Source organism: Pholcus phalangioides, unplaced genomic scaffold (genome assembly GCF_987345545.1).
Source record: "Pholcus phalangioides strain wild (caught in Gottingen) unplaced genomic scaffold, Ppha-v1.0 ptg000002l_1, whole genome shotgun sequence".
NCBI classification, from domain to species: Eukaryota; Metazoa; Arthropoda; class Arachnida; order Araneae; family Pholcidae; genus Pholcus; species Pholcus phalangioides.
Window position 1 is genome coordinate 15,341,435 of NW_028301595.1, and position 17,818 is coordinate 15,359,252.

At 35.5% G+C, this 17,818-nt stretch overlaps 3 protein-coding genes across 4 annotated transcripts in view; 2 read left to right on the forward strand and 1 right to left on the reverse strand.

Annotated features, from left to right (window-relative positions):
• Elp3 (elongator complex protein 3) overlaps window positions 1-10,006 on the forward strand; it is a 40,114-nt gene extending 30,108 nt beyond the window's left edge. The window contains exons 9-17 of the mRNA XM_089238719.1: window positions 1,798-2,033; window positions 2,417-2,497; window positions 3,770-3,896; window positions 4,024-4,217; window positions 6,763-6,919; window positions 7,043-7,215; window positions 8,999-9,053; window positions 9,147-9,228; window positions 9,749-10,006. Of these exons, the coding sequence (XP_089094845.1) occupies window positions 1,798-2,033; window positions 2,417-2,497; window positions 3,770-3,896; window positions 4,024-4,217; window positions 6,763-6,919; window positions 7,043-7,215; window positions 8,999-9,053; window positions 9,147-9,228; window positions 9,749-9,825 (1,182 nt within the window). The 3' untranslated portion in view covers window positions 9,826-10,006. The remainder of the gene's footprint in view (window positions 1-1,797; window positions 2,034-2,416; window positions 2,498-3,769; window positions 3,897-4,023; window positions 4,218-6,762; window positions 6,920-7,042; window positions 7,216-8,998; window positions 9,054-9,146; window positions 9,229-9,748) is intronic.
• A 4,348-nt stretch (window positions 10,007-14,354) lies between these two features.
• Window positions 14,355-14,994, reverse strand: Polr3K (RNA polymerase III subunit K). The gene has a single exon (XM_089238733.1). The coding sequence runs from the start codon at window positions 14,736-14,738 to the stop codon at window positions 14,415-14,417; it is 324 nt and encodes a 107-aa protein (XP_089094859.1). The 5' UTR covers window positions 14,739-14,994; the 3' UTR covers window positions 14,355-14,414.
• A 1,146-nt stretch (window positions 14,995-16,140) lies between these two features.
• Window positions 16,141-17,818, forward strand: part of LOC149089463 (uncharacterized) — a 171,705-nt gene continuing 170,027 nt past the window's right edge. For both annotated transcript variants that reach the window (XM_089238742.1, XM_089238746.1), the window contains exon 1: window positions 16,141-16,273. The gene's annotated coding sequence lies outside the window, so the exon portion shown is untranslated. The remainder of the gene's footprint in view (window positions 16,274-17,818) is intronic.

Genomic DNA, 17,818 nt, shown 5'->3' on the forward strand with positions numbered 1-17,818 from the left:
GAAATAATTCCTGCATTTATGTAAATTCAGAATTAATGAAAAAAATTCACACAATAATAACTTCAGAACCAACCCTAGAATACTAACTGTACATCTCAGAAATGCAGTTGGTAATATACGTAATATGCAGTTTTTATTTTAATTAGTATTCTAGGGTTAATGAATAAAATACCAATTTTAGCACCTATGTAAATTCAGCATAGATTTAAAGAAATAATTTCAGAAGTGATTAAAGAAATAATTTCGGAACTGGTAAAAATTCAATATTAAAGAAGTAATTCTAGAATTACTATTCATGAAAATTCTGAATTAATAAAAGTAATAATTTATGAATTGGTGAAAGCCTTCAATGATTTGGCCCCTCTGTTTGATTTGAGGTTCTGCATCTACAATTAGAAACAAAAATGCATTTAGCTACCTGTGGCAAACATATATTTTTATTATTTCCCTATGCAGGGCTGGATTTAAATTTAATAGGGCACTAGGCTATTGAAGGTAAATGGGGCTCATTATATGTCCAACTCCAGCTGTCCTTTGTCAAAAACAAATTGTTGCATGCATGATATATGATAATTTATTGACCTAATACGTATCTAGAGCATTTTAAACATTTGTAATGTGAGGTAACAACATTCTGAACTTCCTACTTCAATGTTTCAAAATTTAATCTTTTGGAGCAATTTCTCCAAAAAATAACAGTTAAAGATTTTAGGGGCCCTCTGCAGACCTCTGTGTCTCTAGGCTGCAGCCTTTCTAGTCTATAGGGAAATCCAGCTCTGTCTCTATGGATTTTGGTGAAAAAAGGGAGGTTAACTTTGTAATTCTTTAATGCATATTTTTTCATTTCAATTACCGTCAATCACCTGGCTCCCCACAAGCGCAGGGCCAGTTGTGGCTGTACCTGTCTCACATTTCTAAGGGCGGTTCTGCATTTGCATATGACTTGCATGGGATGAAAATTGATTTGTGCCTAGTTTTGTGGACAAACAGTGTGTCTTGCCATAGTTTTATATACAGTTGTGTTGAATGCAAATAAAATATCTGTTAAGTTATAAAAGTAAAACTATATGTGAAATGCATCTTTTTTTGAAGAAAAAAAAGCTTATCAACAATTCCCTAATAAACAGGGTGTCCTGCAAATCCTGATTTGGCCTTCTTCTCATCAACTGTTCGTCATATAGGTATGGCTCTAATTTAAAAAGGGCTTGAAATGTGTTTAGGAATCACTTTGTACAGTTTTGAGCGTGAAAGTACAGTGTGTCACATAAAATAAAATATCTAAATTTTTTAGACAATACCTTGTAATTTTCAATTAGAAAGCTGTTGGCCTGTTTCTCCTGAGGCCAACAAAGAAAAATTTCTTAGTGAAATATTCACTGATATATTTGAATTCAAAAACTTGGTAAAGAAGGCATAAATGAGGGAATGAAGCATTGTACATTGGTTTATGCTGTTCTTTCCCAACATTTCTCCGATTTTTGAATTCAAATACCTCGGAATATTGCACTTAGAAACAGGATTTTTTTTGTTGGCCTCAAGAGATACAGGGCAACAATTTTCTAATTGGAAGTTAGACAGGAGGACAATATAAAAATTTCAATATTTTCATTTTATGACGCTGTATTTTCACTCTGGGAAACATGTACAAAGTGATTATTGAACACATTTTGAGCATTTTTTAAATTAAAACCATATCTCTACTATCAATGGGTTATAAGATAAAGAGTGAATTAACACTTACAGCATACCTTGTATATTTGTACTGCTGCTTAATATTTTGAATTATGTAATTTTCAGCTGAAGCTATTAGGCCATGATGTTGACAAAGTGGAATATATAATAATGGGTGGCACATTCATGAGTTTGTCAGAAGATTATAGAGATTATTTCATAAGAAGTCTCCACGATGCCCTCTCTGGACACATGAGTACTAGTGTGGAAGAAGCAGTTAAATATAGTGAGAGATCAAAAACAAGATGCATCGGTATAACCATAGAGACTAGACCAGATTATTGCTTGAAACGCCATTTGAGGTGACTAATTATTTATTTGTTTTTTTCTTATTTATTTGAGTAAAAAATGAATTTGACAATAAAATTTAATTAGCTTATAACCTTTATAAAAGTGGAGTGCTTAAAATTTACTATTTGTTAATAGTTTTTGGTAAGGTCCACTGAGGTAAGTGGAATCATATGTGATTTGTAAAATTCAATTGGCTTTTTTGAGCGCTCTCTTGCAGACGTTTTCTTTCCGTGCTTTATTTTTTAGTTAAAATGTGCTTGGTGCAATAGATGCTCATACAAGGTGAAGGTGATAAGGACTATATTGCACTACAGAAAAAAGTGGTTCCACTTACCTCAGTCTACCTTATATTCAGATGTATGATGCAGATAATTTATTCAGATTGTTTTTCTAGTGACATGTTAAAGTATGGCTGCACCAGACTGGAAGTTGGAGTACAGAGTGTTTATGAAGATGTTGCCCGTGACACTAATAGGTAGCTGTATTTTACTTTTAGTAATTCTATAGTTGTGTAGTTTTTTTTCCTTGGTCATGTAGATGCCTTTAAGAGTTTGAAATTGTTCACAATTTTTTCTCTAAACGCATTCTTGCTAAAGATATAGATTTACTCCAGTTTTCAATAAACTAATGAATATTAATATTGTCACTACACAATAGTTTTATGTAACTGTAATTTTCTGTAGGCCCCAATATATCCATGATCTTTTTTTAACCCTGTGCAGGCAATAAAATATTTTTGTATATATTTATATATTTGGTAACAGAATGGAAAGTTTAATTCAAAAATGTCATTTAATTTTATTAATATTTCATAATCTTACCTAGGAAACAGGTTTGGGAAGAATTGTTCAGAGGCTAACCCCCCTCTCCACCCACATCCTAGAATGGGTATTCTGGGCCTGAATTTCCAGCAGTCTCCTAAGATAAAATTTTTGATGGGCCAGTTTCTAGTAAATTTACAATACAAACTAATAAATAAAAATATCACTAATGAGCCCTATTAGCCTAACTTATATAGAAGCCGTGGAAACAGTTTTTGTCTTATGTATGTTTCATTCCATGTTCACTTATTCACCCTCACCTCCTGCTGAAAGAAAAAAGAACACATTATGCACCCCCCCCCCCCCCACCCACAAAGAAATTGATTGAAAATAAATCTGTTGTATTTTCTGGTGGGGAGATTGGTCCATCTTAGTAATCGCATACAGCATTTGCGTGATGAGCTAGTGCTACGTCTTCTGTGAAGTCACTTTGTAAAATGGCTGCATCAGTTGGACAACTTTACACATGAACAGAAGTGAACACACAGTACCTTCTAACTGGGTAATTTTCAGTGTTGAAATTGGCGTCCGAATTGTGCAGTGGTAAGATGCTTATCTTCCACAATGAAGGTTACTGTCAAGGTCCACGTATTCGAATCTGAAGGAAAAACATTGAGAAAACAATTTCTTTACCTATCGAGCCTGGGGCTACCACCGATAGATGGTGCCTTCATTTCCCACTAAACTTCACTGGTTGAAAATTGCCATATGGTGATATTACCAGAGTTGGCGTATGGTAAATTAGTGTTAAAATTGAATTTTTTGATGTGTTATCATGCATCCAGATGCGTATTATCATACTGGTCATGCCTATGTTTGTGACTATACTTTAATATGTGAAATTGTGCTCTTTTTGCTACTCCATACTTCTTCAAATTTAAATGATCGATTCTGAGAAACATCCTGAATATATTTTATTTTTGCAGAGGACATACAATCAAAGCCGTTTGTGAGACCTTTCAACTGTCAAAAGATTGTGGCTTCAAGGTGGTGGTTCATATGATGCCTGATTTGCCTAATGTTGACCTGGAAAGAGACATTGAGCAATTTGTTGTGCGTGAATTCACTTTGGGAAACAAAACTGATATTTCTGAGTTGTTTTTTTGATAAAAATTACAATTTTTTACAGGATTAAGTTTTCATTACTCACATTTTCTGTTTGTATTTTAAACATTTTCAGGAGTTTTTTGAGAATCCAGCTTTTAGAGCTGATGGTATGAAGATTTATCCTACGTTAGTAATTCGAGGCACTGGATTATATGAATTGTGGAGAACTGGACGATATAAAAGTTATCCTCCTAGTGTTCTGGTTGACTTGCTTGCAAGGATTCTGTCATTAGTACCACCATGGACAAGGGTGTACAGAGTACAAAGGTATGACAATGTTAAATAAAAATCAATTTTTTCAAGGAAATTGCATATAGTATAATTAAAAGCAAAAGTAAAATATAGTAAAATACAAGTACAATGTATCTACTACTTGTACTGGGTGATTACTTAAACCCCCTTGGCCGCTAATTACTGGCAAACTGTTAATCCTAGAGGCATACGTCCAATTAGTAAAAGTATCCAAATAACATTTAGACCTCAGATATGCCATTCATACCAATTAGTAAAAGTATCCAAATAACATTTAGACCTCAGATATGCCATTCATATTCCAAATGGTTGTATAGTTATTGAAATAAAAAAAAATTAACTTTTTATTTGGTCATCTGATCTTGAAAAATCTAAATAGAGAAAGTTGTTGCCCTATCTTTCCTACAGTCAACAAAAAAACCCCATGTTTTTAAATCCAATATTCGCCCAATTCAAAAATGAGGGAAAAAATCTCATAAATTAATGAACAAGCTTGTTATGCTGTTATTTTCAGCAATTTTTTTTTACTTAAAAACATGAAAGTTTTTGTTGGTCTCGGGAGAGACAGGGAAACAACTTTCTAATTTGATTTTTTACGTCAAGATGACCAAATAAAAGTAACATTTTTTATTCCAATAACTATACAACCTCTTGGAATGTGAATGACGTTACTGAGGTTGTTGGAAGTATGCCTCTACAATCAATGGTTCACCAGTAATTTGTGGCGAAGGGACTTGAGTAATCACCCTGCATATGTCCACCTAGCTGTGAGCACTGATTATGAAAATAATGTTGTCTGGAGAATTATTGTTAGTGTAAAATTATGTTTATTGCTATACGTATAGTGTGATGTGTTTACAAGTCCCAAGCAATACCCAGCACAATGGAATTGAAATACAATTAAATTGAGTACAGTAAATTACAAAGGCTATGGCTCAAAGTTATTGAACTCATAACTGCTGTTGTCAACTGAGGTTTTTTTCTGTAGTTTCAACCTTGAGGTGCAAAGGTCATCTGTATTTTTTTTTTAAAAGTTGGTACAGCAGGCTGGAGTCCCACAATAATTCTGAAATAAACTTGTGCAATATTCAGTTCACTCAATTCTAATTCGAGAAGTATAGTTGAATCTCATTGTAGCACCAATCCTGCTTATAGCACCGCAAATTTTCAGTGAACACATCTTCTAGATAGCAATTATAATGTGAGAAACCCATTTTAGAGTCATCTCGTTATGACATCAACTATTGTTTCAATATATATGGAGTCAATGTGCCATTTTCTGCGATTTTTTTTTCTTCAAAACGAGTTGATTTATCGTTTTCATTCCACTGCTATCTGTCAGCGTAACAACAGTTTAGAGCAAATGACAAAGTATAAAGAATGATATGGTTCGTAGGAGGGTTTAGAAAGCACATTAAATATCTGAACACATATTTGCTCACATGCGTTCATCTTGAGCTAAACAACCAATTCAAAGAAACAGATTTATTGATTAATTATTAAACAGATATATGGAAAGAGTACAATGAGTTTACTGTACTAGTTTGTTCAACGTTGCCAAGGTAAGTTTTTCAACAGTTGCATGTGTTTTTTACTCATTAATCATTACATTTTGGCCCATTAGTCATTAACAGGGCCACAACTAGATTCTTGATCAGCTAGGGGTAAGCTCATATTTTGGCGCACCCTTGTAATGTTCAGGGAGAGGTTAAAGAATGAAATTTGTGCTCCCTTTGGTCTGGAGCACCAGACCTGCCCGCTTTTAGCCCCTCTAGGGGAGCTGGAAATCAGGCGGGTCTGTTCATTAAGAAATAACCTCCCTTGATTTGCTTCATTCAATTGTGTTCAAAATTCTTTTGATATCTGAAAAAAAAACCGGAAATTTTCTATTATAAAACCTATTTATATTTACTAAAAGCAATGCATCCTTTATTTTCCTTTGTTTACTTTATTTTTGCACTTACAAAATGGGTCAGTAAATTTATGCTGAATTGTGATAATTTCAATGGTAAGTGTGTGTGTTTCTGTCAAGTTTTATATGCAGAAATATTTAAATAATTGTACATTGTTCACAGTTTTACCAATTTTCTCAACTTGAAATTGAATGCATACAAAGTAGGTTATTTTATTCATGGAGTAACTCCAATAAGGCATAGAGATACAGTAGCTTGTAATAAATATGTGAATTCATGTAATACAGCCTCTCAGAAACATTCTGACTATGATTCAATATAACCCTAAACTTGTAGCACCGAAATTCTTTGGGGCAGATAGTGGCGTTAAATCGAGGTTCGACTGTGCATTATTTTAAATGCACATAGCATACATCTGTGTAAGTAAATGTATCTTAACACATTATTGACAGGAAACAGGGAGAAATGTCTAGTTTTCTAACTATTGTGGATGGGAACATGAAAAGGTGATATACTAAATCTGCTTTGCAGTACAATATATTAGTGTAGATTTTTAGAGAATTTATAAATATTTTCATTGTATTGCAAAAATTTTTTTTGGGTGAATTAAATATAGCTAGTAATTATATATTTGTATATAATTTAAGAGATATCCCCATGCCACTAGTAACTTCAGGGGTTGAGCATGGCAACATTAGGGAACTTGCTCTTGCCAGAATGAAGGATCTTGGTTTGAAATGCAGAGATGTTCGCACAAGGGAAGTTGGAATTCAAGAAATTCACAATAAAGTGAGACCTTATGAGGTAAGTTCCTGCATCATTTCAAAGGCATGATATTAAAGACATAAATATGTTTTTGAACAGCTGGTGGTGTATATGCAGCTGCGTGGAACTACTTAGGCACCTTTTTCTCTCCTTATTTTTTAGGTTCAGCTCATAAGAAGAGATTATGTTGCGAATGGTGGCTGGGAAACTTTCTTGTCTTATGAAGATCCTGAACAAGATATTCTTATCGGAATGTTAAGACTTCGCAAATGCTCTGAAGAAACATTTCGCCCTGAACTGAAAGGCGGTGTTTCAATTGTGAGAGAGCTTCACGTGTATCCTTTTCTTATTTTTAGCATCTCCTCCCTGGCAAATTCACAAATCTATTGCATTGAAATCAGATGCTGTTTATGAATAGCTTTTTTCTGTACAGTGTATTAAGTAAGTAACCACATTAGAATCCTAGTAACCCAAAAACCTGCTTAATCTGAACAGCTCAGGAAAGGTACATAAAAAATATAATTGTCATGAGATTTCTTGCACATCAAAGGACTATGGGACATTCCTGGTTGTGTCCTTGCCTTAAGAGGGCCATACCCATGCATTTTTTTGCTGGATTGGAGTATGCCGTAAGGTTTTGGAGATCATACCTAGAGAGAAACATAGACTTGGTTGAGGGGGTGCCAAGAAGAGCTGTCTGGCTGTGCTCTTTTAATGGCACGCCGGACTATAGAAAGCTGTAGAAAGAGACTTCATTTTTTGAATAGGCTTACATATTAGAAGAGTGGAGGTGTCAAGGGATATGATTGAAGTGTTTACAATTTCTCCAATGGGTTGGATAAAATAGACCATGAGTTATCAATCACCGTCAGTTGACTGCTTGAACGAGAGAACATCAGTATTGATTAGTAAGGGATAATTCCAGATTGTGGCGTCACAGGGAATTTTTCTTGAATAGAGTTGTGAATAAATGGCATTGCTTGTCCCGGTGGGGGGGGGGGGGGGGTCATTAATTCTAACACTTTCAACACGTTTAAAAAGCAATACTGTTAACGTGTTGTAATAAACTGAGAAATTATCCATACTTAGATAAGACAACCATAATTTTTTTTTGGGCAATGTATTAATTTTATTATAATTATTGCTCTTTTTTTGGGTTGCTATATTCTGCCTTTATTGCTCTTATTAAGTTGCTGTATTTTTTATACATTTGACATCCATATCATAGCTGTCAAGTCTCCTGGATTTTCCGGGAGGCTCAGAGTATAAATTCTAGTCTCCCGGACTCAAGGAAATATTCTTATATCTCAGATAAAAAAAACCCTACATTTAGGAGAAAAAATTATTCCCCAAGAATTTACCTGAAAAAGAATTTCTTCTTAAACTTTGTATAAATTGTCAACATTTCGTCAAATCACAAAAATATTTCATTTTTGGAGAGAAAACACAAAATTAGCCAACCAGCAAGCGTCAATTCAGCCTTGTGAAATCCAAAATTGGCACGATCTGCTTTATCCATATGACCCGTTTCAGGCCCGCCGGAGATTTTTTGGTTTGCAAGATTTGATTTTTGAGAGGTAATTTAACCCAAGGACTTTAATCTACTAGTTGGCCATGATTAGCGATGGCTTGCTTGCACGGTGTCATGGTTTTTGCAATGGGGAAAATTTAAAATTTCCCTTTTATTAATGAAAATCCTTAAAATGTCTTAAAGATCCTTTTTTATATTCATTTTTGCACAGAATTTGGATCCTCACGAAAACCTCCAGAATTCTCATTCTCCAAAGTTGGCAGCTATGCCATATTTTTCATGTGCATCTTTTTTCAGCCACCTCGTTGGATATTTTGCCAGCTGTGGCATTTGTGTATTTGAATGCAATATATGTATAATGTAGCATTTGAGAGGCTCAATATATGTACAAGTAATTAATTCATTCATATTCATGCATAATTAATTTTGCAATGATTTTATTCTCCCTCGTTTCACCAGTTTTTCTCTAAGTTGGCTGATCCTCTGTCTCGGTTAGACCAGGCAAAAAAAATTTCAAAAATTTTGAGATTTTTTTTTTGGTCTTTGGATAATAATATATTAAGCATTATTTACCTTTACAACTTTAGTTATGGCAGTGTTGTTCCAGTGAGTAGTCGAGACCCAGCAAAGTTCCAACACCAAGTACGTTTTTACCCTTCACAAAATACATTACACAAAATGGATAAAATTTAATAAAGATGACTCATGTGCATAATTCTTTTATTTTTTAATCAGGGCTTTGGCACACTGTTGATGGAAGAAGCAGAGAGGATAGCTTTGGAAGAACATGGCTCTAATAAAATAGCTGTTATATCAGGTACTCTTTTTTTTGTTTTTTATTTATAACAATTTCTGCTAAGCACAACAATTATTCCAACATGACCATCCTGTTTTTGCTTTATCATGCATTTAGGATTTTTTAGAAAAGAGAAATCTCTCTAAATTATTTCCTATCAATATTTTTTTTTTTATATAATGTGTTCATAAATACTTAACCGCACACCAACTCCTGTCATATGGCCATTCGGCAATTTCCAACCAATGGAGTTGGCTGAGAAATAAAGGATCGATGGTTCTCCCATGTAAAGAAGTAATTTTCTCAATGTTCTTTCCTCAGAATCAAACCAGTGGACCTGGATGGTGGACTTCATGGTGGAATTTTGTGTTTAACTAATAAATTCACTGTTTTTTCTAAATTTGTTATAAGCGGGTCCGACTGCATTTTAAACTAGTTTTAAACCTAATCCAAATAAAATTTTTCATAATTGCAACCACATGCAAAATTTTTCTCTCATGGATAATATTCTTATGATTACTGATAACTACTGTGATTGCAGGAGTTGGTACTAGGAATTATTATCAAAAACTGGGTTATCATCTCGATGGACCTTACATGTCGAAATCTCTTCTGTGATCTGACTACCTCTGGAGCTGATATGCAGACAAAATGTTCAATTAACGTGTGAATATGATTATATAGACAGTCTGTGTAGGAGTGTATATTTTTCAAGAATATCTATATGAAATGGAGCTGATCACAAGATTTTTTTTTTTTTTTTTGCATTTACAGAGGAATAAAGTTTACTTTAAATCTATTGTAACCTGTTTCTTTATTTTAATGAATGTATTTGATAATGAAAAATAACTTTTTCTCAGGATTTCATCATGAAACAGGGCTTCAGGTGTCCATGGTGACTAGAAAATCACTATTGGCACCTGAAATTTTTTAAATGTGGTCGCTAAATTGGAGTCTAAGGGTGTCAAAAATTTCTGATTTCATCACGCTATATCTTTTAAGATTATTTAGGAACGTTTTTCCTGAGCAAAATACCATGCGCGCCTCCTAAGAAATTGGGCTGGTGCCTAAATATTTTTTCGATTTGTCAATCCCTGTCATAAAAGTTAAAAAGTTTGTTAAATGTGTTTTCATCAGACAATTGTCTCCATTTTATTAAAGTTGCTTTGTTCCTTAAAAAAATAATAACTACAGAAAAAAACCTTTCAATTTAATGAAAATATCAGCATTCTAGTAAGAATTTCATTAAATTGAGAACTGTAAAATTTTATGCTATATGAACATTTATGAGCTACCTTCCGTTCTTTCTGAAACAGAAAAGAAAAAAATTAGCTCAACATCATGTAAATCAGTCGTTCCTAACAGGGTGCCCACCATTATGGAAAAGTCGGTCACAAAAAATGAAAAAAGGTCATGGAAGTCAAAAGGTCGTCACGGATTTTTTTTTTGGGAATCTGTTTTCGTAATGTTCCCAGCAAGTTCCTGTGCTCTATTTTACCGCACAAAATCATGAACCCATTATTGGGCTTCTGATTGTGATTCGTGAAGGCCTGATAGATACCTGTGATTATGTAGTGGTTGTGAGGAGGTGAGCTGAAGACAATTTTCCAGCTTTAAAGCATGAATGCAAGTAAGTTTCGGTTTTTAAAAAACAGTCACCACAGTAAGCAACAAAAACAACCAGGGTTTTATTTTCAATCATCCTCGCACCAAATTTTTGACAAAATGTTTCGTTTTGCACACAAAAGAGCTATTCTGCCAAATAATGAGTTAAAGTGATACTGTCAGTTACCAAGGGGTAAATCGTAAATGTTTCCAATAAGTTGGGGGTTTAGGCCACCCAGTTGTAAAGCCTCATGTGATGCCCTTAAAAACTACCCTGACAGGAGGCTTACAGGGCCAACTACTACTCAACTACCGACTACTACTCAACCACACACGCATGTACCTCATCCATATTCCTCTACGGAACATCTAATGAATTGGTACATGTTGGGATATGCGTGTTGTGAACCTTACGTGAAACTAGTTTATGTGTAATGCTTGCATAGTGCTGCCATCTGCCACATATTTTTTAACTATGAGTGAAGCGTAATGTTTGAAGATTTTACCATTGTAGGCCTGCTTCTCTCTGCTGCGACTTTTTAATGGGGAGATTGGCTTGCATCTTCATTTTCTTAGTACAAAGCTCTCTACATATCATCATTTACTAAACAAAATGTCAGTGACGAAACTGTCCTGCATTCAGGTCCAGTATTATTTTACCATTCTCAATTACACCAGATAACTTGATCCACATTACAGCTCTTACTGATGAGCCATTACCATGGTCCAGGGAATTTATGGTGTGAAAAAACGAAAAATGTTCAGTATCACATGAGGGGTGGGGGGAGGACACCATGATCATTACTTACACTTATCCTGCAAACTGCTTGTCTTAAGCTTTATGCATAAAATTTTGATAATATAAAACTACTGGGGCTCTTCAGACCCATGTCGCAGATTCTTGTCATCTACAGCATCCTTAGCTTCGATGCCACTGCCTGTGAAGAGCAAGTATTATGAGGCGAGTTTTATTAATGAATTTATTCTAATTTGTTTCTGGTTTTCCAAAGTAAGAACCCAAATTTTTCCTTTTTCTTTATTTTACCTTTCCAGAAAAATTACTGGATGTTGTGGGACACCAAAACCTTACCCAACTTTTGACAGTGCATTCTTGTTTCTGGTATTGTAGTCTCTTAGGCCCTATTCGTTCCCTCAAGTATTCTCAACATCTTTGGCATCAAGAAATTGTTGAAAAGTGTTATATCATGTGAATTTTTACTACTGGAAATTTTTACAAAATTTTAAGTGCGACTACTGCACCACTTGCACCTTCGCTTAAGTCGGGTTAGGGGGAAAGCCGTTTCCCCTAACCCGACTTAAGTGAGGAACTAGAACTTCTAGAAGTATCTAATTGACATTTTATAAAAGAAATGCAATGTCAAAAAATTTATGTTTTTTTGTTTTTTTTTCAATTTTTATTTTGCGAAGGGTCTATTTTTCAGATTCAGAATTTTATGAAGGGTCTGAAAAAAAAAGGACCTAAATTTTGGCTGAACAGATCTCTGTACTTTGTCGCTTGACTCTCTGTGTAGACAGGCCTTGTGAGTCCTGTTAATACAAGTCTATCTCACAGCCAACATGACTGTATATCGGCTTTCTTTTTTAACTAAAGAACAACTCTCTTGTAAAATGAGGATTTGGATACTGTGCCGAAAGGCATACACTTAACTTGTATTAGTTGCATGTGCTTCTCAGAGCCCCCAAATATTTCCCATAACTTCATATGTATGACTGGCCATGACCCCCAAAGCAGAATATGCCATAATCTGTAACGTATGTCGCAGAACAATCTGGAAGAATTTTTACTGCAGAACGTTTCCAGTCAGTCAAGGTATCAGTGTAAAACTTTGAAAAACATTCTGCTTTTTAGAGGATGCGTCTTTCAATGCAGAAAATCGGTGTGAGCTGGAAATTGATACCCCCTCCCCCACATCACAGGAGTGTTTGTGATGTAACTACAGTGAAACCTCGCTACAATATTCAATACAATGATATTTTTTAAAATCTGTGAAATGGCCTATAGTCTAATGTTGCACTCCTTTCGAAACAATGATGGCCTTTACTAAGTTAACTCCCTATTTTACAATATTTTTGAGATTATGAAACTGCTGCAATGATATGTTATATATTTTTAAATTCCTCACCAGTTTTTGTTATTACGAGGGTGTTTAATAACATTCATATTTTGCACTATCTATCCTCTGTTAATAAAGTTGCAGCGAATCTACTTTCTGTGTAAAAAAAAAAAGTGCAGTAAACTACTCTAGCACTTCTAGATAAATCAAAAATCTAGGTGCCAGAACGATTTTTAGACAGCAAAAAATAATAATAAAGATTTAAAATAATTTTTATTTTGACTTTTTCGGGACATAGTGACCCCCTTTCATGTTGGCAGATATGCTGATATAATGTCCAAACATTTAGCAACTACACAAAGAAAACTAGGCACTAATACTAATTTTTAGCTACTATGGTGACCCAGCGTCCAAGACTTTATTCCTCAACAAATCAGAATTTTTTGCTGTGAATAAACACATAAATACATTTTATATGGTGTCATTAATATCGCCAATTCAGAAGCCGTGTCAATAACAGCATAAATTTGGGGGCACACGATGATAATGCTACCTCTGTATATAACAATAGTATCTCTGCAACGGTAGGCTATCTTTGTGTCCACTGAAAATCATTTATATCGTTTCACTGTATATCACATGATTATAATAAACAGCTATGCTAGGAGTAATATTGAACCACAGAATTTTGAGACTAAAGCCTACGGTAAATCACTACTATAAAATTTGTAAACATTGATGATGGTTAATCCCCCCTATTTATTGCACAGACTATTAAAATGCAGTGAAACCTCAATATAACAATACTCTGCGGACCAAGAAAAAACATTGTTGCAGAGAGTTTATTGTCAAAGCATTATCAACTGCCAATAAATTTGCTGCTGTTGACATCTAATTGTGTTGTTGGTACCGTCATAAAATGCATTTATTTGCAACAACAAATCATAATTGACACATAAAATTATTAGTAAACAAGAGCAGTGTGAAACAACATAGAAAGTAACTTCATTTAGACCATAGTTTCCCAACCTTTTTTGTCCCATCGCTCCCTTAAGAAATTTTTCTCCCACTGCCATCTAACCCATAGGATCCTATGCTATACCCGTAGCTTCTACTGCCCCCCCCCCCCCCGAAGGCGTTAATGCCCACGTTGGGAATCACTGATTTAGATGTTCAAATGGTACGAAAGATTTATGTCAAAATATTCTCAAAACAAACACTGATAAACTCAATATACTGAAGGTGATTTTAAGTGAAATATAAAGAATACCATTACAGCAGTTTTCAAAATCTCTTAACATTGTGAAGAGTTTATCGTGTATTGAGAGGAGTTTAACATTACACTATTAGCGATTCCAAACAAGATTTGAAGGGAAAAAAACATTGTTATAGAGGGATTTATCGAATATAATTGTAGCGAGGTAGGTTCACTATAAAAATGAAATTCTCAAGTTTCCCAAACCAGGCTAGAAAATCAATAATCGTTTATTCTATACATAATGCAGCTTAAATTTGGCGGCGGACGTATTAATCTCGCCAACGATGTCCGCATTCAACATTACAACACCGGTAGAACGTTGTCATTGGTTCGTCAGCCGATCGTGTCTGGATTTGCATGAAATAGGCTCTGGGATGAGAACACTTCGGACACCTTTCCTCCGTCGAGTCGACGTTTTCCCACGCTTGGCTCTCGCTGATGATGGCGTCCACTTCTTTCAGCTTCTGGTAGACCCGATTCTTGACGGGCTTCTTGATACGTGACGAGAAGCAACAATGATAACAACCGAAGTAGCACTCCGACGAAGGACCCTCGTACACGTACAAGGAAGACGAGCAGTTCGGACAATACATCGCAGTTGAATTTCACTTCAAGAAGAAGAAAAAGTTAAGTTGTGCTGTTTTATGATTGCACTGCACACACATCTGTGTTTACCTTCAGCTTTGTAAGATCTCAATTTATACGACCTTAACTTATAAAACCTTTTTTGTTAAAAATATATGTATTGACCATATTTTGGTGGAATAAAGCTGGGATTTCTTAAGAGCAGGTTTTTCGGTACATTGTGAATTGCCCAGAACGACACGCCAGCACCTCCTATAGTCCGTTTCAGGTTAACTTTGCAGTGAAGGGGAAGCTACGAGGGAACCGCATCACTCGTTGCTATGGGAACGAAAGCCTCTTAACCAATGTATCGATGCGCGGCCTCGGTAAAATGATGTGGCCAAAAGCTGTATTAAAGATCTTAAGTCGCTTGGATGTGGTGGAAAACCCTACTCAAATTTCCGCATTTCTACGCTAAAATCGGCAATTTTAACATTGATACAAGGGGATCATCCATCAGGAGTGATGCTGATAATGACTATGACGTCTATTCGAAAGCCTCATAATATTAGAACCCCTTAATACACAGTATACTGTGTATATATATATACAGTATATAAGCTATACAGTATATGAAGGTGTTTTAATGATATGGGCGGAGATACGGGGGGGGGGCGTTGGGGGCATTGCCTCCCCCATCGTCAAAAATGGAGTGGGCAGATCTAAGACGCCTTCATATACTCGTGTATTAAGGAGTTCTAGGCAGATCTAATGTATATGTGTATGTATGAATTGATATCATCATCATCGTGCCCCCCAGCAATAATGACCTTGCACCCCCCCCCTCCAGACTTCCAAGTCTATAGCCACCTACGCTGACCATATTTCTTCGAGAGAAATACGGGACAATGGGATACCAAATACGGGACATCGCCAAAACAAAACAAAGTAGCCAAATATTGTTGAAATTGCAGAAAATCACAATGTCAGAAATGATGCATTACTACAAATAGCAGTGGATCAAAATGCACTCCACGAAAAAAAAACGTTCAGCATGGCAAATGTGGGAGATTAATATTCTCATATATAGTTGTAATTATCATAAAATAATTTATGAGTTGAAAAATGATGTCAATCTTTGACTTCAATAAAAAATAAAAATTCAAGTAGGCTTCATGTAAAATACGGGACACTTTTGCCAAAAAATCGAGACGGCCAAAAAAACAAAATACCGGGAATGTTTCGGTAAATACGGGACGTATGGTCACCCTACCTATGGTTCATATCGCCTTCCTTGTAATGCCTCATATGAAGTCCCACAAACCGATGTCTTATATATGGTCACTCGATGGTTACATATGATTTATTATGTGGACAAAAGCAGACGAAAGTAGTAGTCACGGCCGTAGGAATACATGTGTAGACTAAGAAACCGCGGTTGTTTTGACAAAATTTCAAGGGAGGAATTTATTTCCTCCGTTATGAAGAAGCAATTGGGAGAAGCCGCGATAATTTTGAAGGAGAAATAAATTTTCATCCCCCAAAGTACAAAGCGAGTGACTTAGTAAGATGTTATCATTCGGTTTTGAATATTTTATTACTTGAGTTTTAACCATGTTGCGCCATGCATATCCTTTGTTTAGTATTGGTGTTCGCGTAGCTACTACAGTCGAATCCCATTATAACGAACCTCCAAGAGACCGGAGAAATCACTTCGTTATAACGAAACCTCGTTATAAATCAATTCCAGGTTTTTTTTTGCATTTTTCCTATGTAAACTTATCTGGGAAAGATCGGAAAAGAGTTTATTAAAACGACATTTTCGCTATAACGGTATTCGTTAAAACGGGGTTCGACAGTATTTGTTTTCAAACAATCGAATCGCCCTTGTAGATCAATATCAAGTAGTTGTATAGATATAAGTAATATATATATATAGAGTGTGCAGGAATTGTGTATTATTTTTGCTGAACTAAAGTACAGCATTCTCATTGAATGGCATGTTGAGGGACTTGGTGCTATGGCAGGCACCGTAACCATTCAAAATAGGTGGTGTAAAAGATGGTTGGGTCAATTATTTTTCATGTGCTTGAAAGTGATGCATCTAAAATACAGGAACAGCTATAGTGCAATCCCTTTTGGCGATGTGTTGGTGATTTTTTCTTTGGATTCCTTGGTGTTTAAACAGCAGAGAACATGGCGATAAGTCGCCAAGAGTGAAACAGTCATGTTTATGGACGTGTTTCTTGCTAGGAAGCCTATAAATACAACGGGCTCATCATTAATTTCCTAACCTTTGTGAGCCTGGTAATGGCTGACGATGCCTTGGAAATGTAAATTTTTTAAAATTCCACTCAATTCATAAAGACGAGGATATCCAGTAGGTGTTCAAGTACCTATACAGGATATACATAACTGAATATCCCAACTTTGCACGGCTATTGAAAGAAAACTAAACGTACAAACTTGTTCATCGGAAATCAAAAATATCAGTTGAACGCTTAAATTCGACACAGTTATAAGTGCTTAATGCGAGTCCCTTTAGTAACACAAAGGATATCGAGGTGGTACGATAACTCATCCCACACTCTTTTCAGCATGCCTAGTGTAAAACATGAAAATTCAAGCATTTCCATCCTTACTTCAGAAAATGGAAGCCAGATGGCAGCATGAACACGAAAAAAAAAAACGCAACTCAACAACATAAATACGTTAGGGCCAAGCATACACTCAGAACACACATTCCGGCATGTGCCGATTCGTTAGAAATTCCGAAAAGGAATGTGTACGAGGTACATGTTCGGTTAAGTAGTAGTAGTAGTAGCAGCATGTCTTGTGTGACGGTTTGAAAGGCTGCAGATATGTGTGTTTTAAGTTCGTCAATGTCATTTGGTAGCGGTGGGAAAAAAAACAAAAATGTTTGATGAAAAAAAATCGCACGGAGTGATGTCAAGGCAGCGAGGAGGCCATTGATGAAGAGCAAAACCCTGGGGTCCTCAGCGATCAATCCACCAGTGCGGGAATTTGTCATTTAAAAATCCACGAACTGCTAAGTGCCAATGGGGTCGTGCATTATCCGGCTCTAGAATAAAATCACCTGATTTTTCTA